The sequence below is a fragment of the Penaeus japonicus genome, unplaced genomic scaffold (genome assembly GCF_977035675.1).
Source record: "Penaeus japonicus unplaced genomic scaffold, GWHDUDI00000001_assembly GWHDUDI00000016, whole genome shotgun sequence".
NCBI classification, from domain to species: domain Eukaryota; kingdom Metazoa; phylum Arthropoda; class Malacostraca; order Decapoda; family Penaeidae; genus Penaeus; species Penaeus japonicus.
In genome coordinates this window covers 26201540-26204039 of record NW_028234418.1, presented here as the reverse complement: position 1 = coordinate 26204039, position 2500 = coordinate 26201540, and the positions used below count along the sequence as shown (strand labels likewise).

Here is a 2500-nt window from a genome sequence, read left to right as displayed (position 1 = left end):
CACGGTTATCAGCACTTATTTTAATCAATGCATGACAAGCAAACATCAGACGAAACTTTTTTTTTTAGTGGAAAACATGCGTTGAAAGATAAGAGAAGGAAAATATGGAGTAAAGGGAATTAATACCATTTAATTATTCGTTATCTGGTAAGAAAATATATGACTCTTTGTAGGTTTTCAATAGTTATAGTCCATTATTGACTAGTAGTTCAATAGCACGGCTAGGAATTCTGTTCCATTTAAAAGACGGGAAGACAATGGCAACGTTTCACTTGTTGGAGGAAAACATTTTTTTCCTACATCCCTAACGCGTTCTTGCTACCTCTTTCACTCTATTGACTTTCTGCCCCCCTCTCTCCTTATGTCATTTTATTAAACTCTCTCTCTATCTTTTTCTCTCTCTCTCTCACTCTCTCTCTCTCTCTCTCTCTCTCTCTCTCCCTCCCTCTCTCTTCTTTTCCTGTACAGCCACTGTTTATAAATAATATACAGGGCTTCCTTTCCGTTCTTTCAACACACACCTCTCAGATTACTTAGCAACATTTCGATTATATTAACATTTATAATCGTCTTTCCACTGTCTCTATCAGAGAGGAGAATTCACGAGTCAAAATCCCCGGTTATCTACGGGCAGTTTCCTGTGTGGATACAAAAGAATGTAACGAGGTTCTCCTCTCTTACACCAGTGCCACACAAGCCCTTAGTGTCATGCGCGAGGGTCTGCCATGAACTTATCTACCAACTGCACCGTCGATCCTTATATATGGCGCTGGAGAGTGAGTTCCCTCGGCGTCGAGTTGATCACCTGTGTCTTCGGCGCCGTTGGTGAGTCCCTCGAGTCTCGATTCTTGTGGTTGTGCACTCATCTTCTGATCGTCCCGTATCCAGTAAACATACTCTCTGCAAGATCTCTAATTCCTTTCTTAAGTATATATCGAACTACTCTCCCCACTGCTTGAAATTATGATGACTTACCTATACTTCCAAAATCTACAAATTTTTATTTCATACTTCTCTACCTTTTCTCTCTCATCTTTATCATAACATCTCTCACGCGATACATTTTTTTTTCGTTGCCAGCCATTCACACTTTCAATCTGATCTCTTGTGTTCTAAAGGACTATCGGTCTGATGCTGAAATCCCGCGATGATGTTAAAGCCTCATTTCCAAGCATCCTCTCTGGCTTATGGTCGTTCCATTACTTAGCGTGACAGTCCGATTCTCTGTTGCCACTTGCAAATGAATCAGTCATCCCACCTGGCCAAGAAATAACATCAGTTACCGCCGCCTCTCTCTCGCCCCGCGTCCTGCAGGAAAGATACAAATCTAAACCTAACTTGTCTGTTTTATTTTTGATTGGATTAGTTTGCTGTGATTGGTTTTGAGGAGAGAACAGTGCTCTCAACCCGCCAGTGCATCACTATCTCTTCGTTATCCTGGTCGTCTTTCCTTCATTTTTATTATTCTAATATATTGTCATTATTACTGCCATCGTTATTGTTTTACTGCTACTGTTATCTGTATTATCATTAATGTTGTTACTATCATTATCATAATCTCCATCGTAGTCCTTGTGTTGAAATTAATATCATTATCATTTTTGACGTTTCTGTTGATATTGTGATCTCCATCACTTGTGATCTTTTAAGAAATACAATGACAAAAATATCATCATTGTCATCACATGATCATCACCATCATCTACCGAAATATAAAGAAAGGTGAATCAGAACAAAGTACAAAAAAGAAAGAAGGCTTATCTCAGGAAGGGAGTTCAAGGAAAAAAATAATTTATCTTGGACAGCTGCCAGTACATGCAAGAGGAATATCCGCCATGTAGATGTTTACGTACATATTCTATCTATCATCGACACGCATGCACACACACACACACACACACACGCGCGCGCACACACACACACACACACACACACACACACACACACGCACGCACGCACGCACGCACACACACACACACACACACACACACACACACACACACACACACACACGCACACACACACACACACACACACACACACACACACACACACACACACACACACACACACACGCGCACACACACACACACACACACACACACACACACACACACACACACATTTTAAAGGCATAGTCTCTGGGATTTGACATGATTTGACTGATGATGACAACCGTTTCACTGAACTCAATATGACCTTCAGCAAGATGGAAGTCTGTAGAAAGAGGTAAAAATGAGACTGAATAGCTTCACGACGCAAGAGATGTAATTAACACGTTTTGATTCTCTCATCATCAGTATCACATAAGGTCTGCCTTACACACTTCGCTCAGCTACAGATCATCTTCGAACCTTCATTTTCACCTCATATTGCTCTAACTCTTTCCCCAAATGTCGGGGGTCAAAAGTCTCTCACTCTGTCTTTAAAACATATATCTGGAAGCTTCTCCTCTTTAACTGAAGTCAAAACATTTTAATTTCTGTGGATCTCGATCAAG

The 2500-nt window shown here is 40.7% G+C and overlaps 1 protein-coding gene across 1 annotated transcript in view; it reads left to right on the top strand.

The window, feature by feature from the left end:
• Window positions 1-650: 650 nt before the first annotated feature.
• Window positions 651-2500, top strand: part of LOC122247589 (uncharacterized) — a 4712-nt gene continuing 2862 nt past the window's right edge. The window contains exon 1 of the mRNA XM_043006979.2: window positions 651-825. Coding sequence (XP_042862913.2) covers window positions 726-825 — 100 coding nt within the window. The 5' untranslated portion in view covers window positions 651-725. The remainder of the gene's footprint in view (window positions 826-2500) is intronic.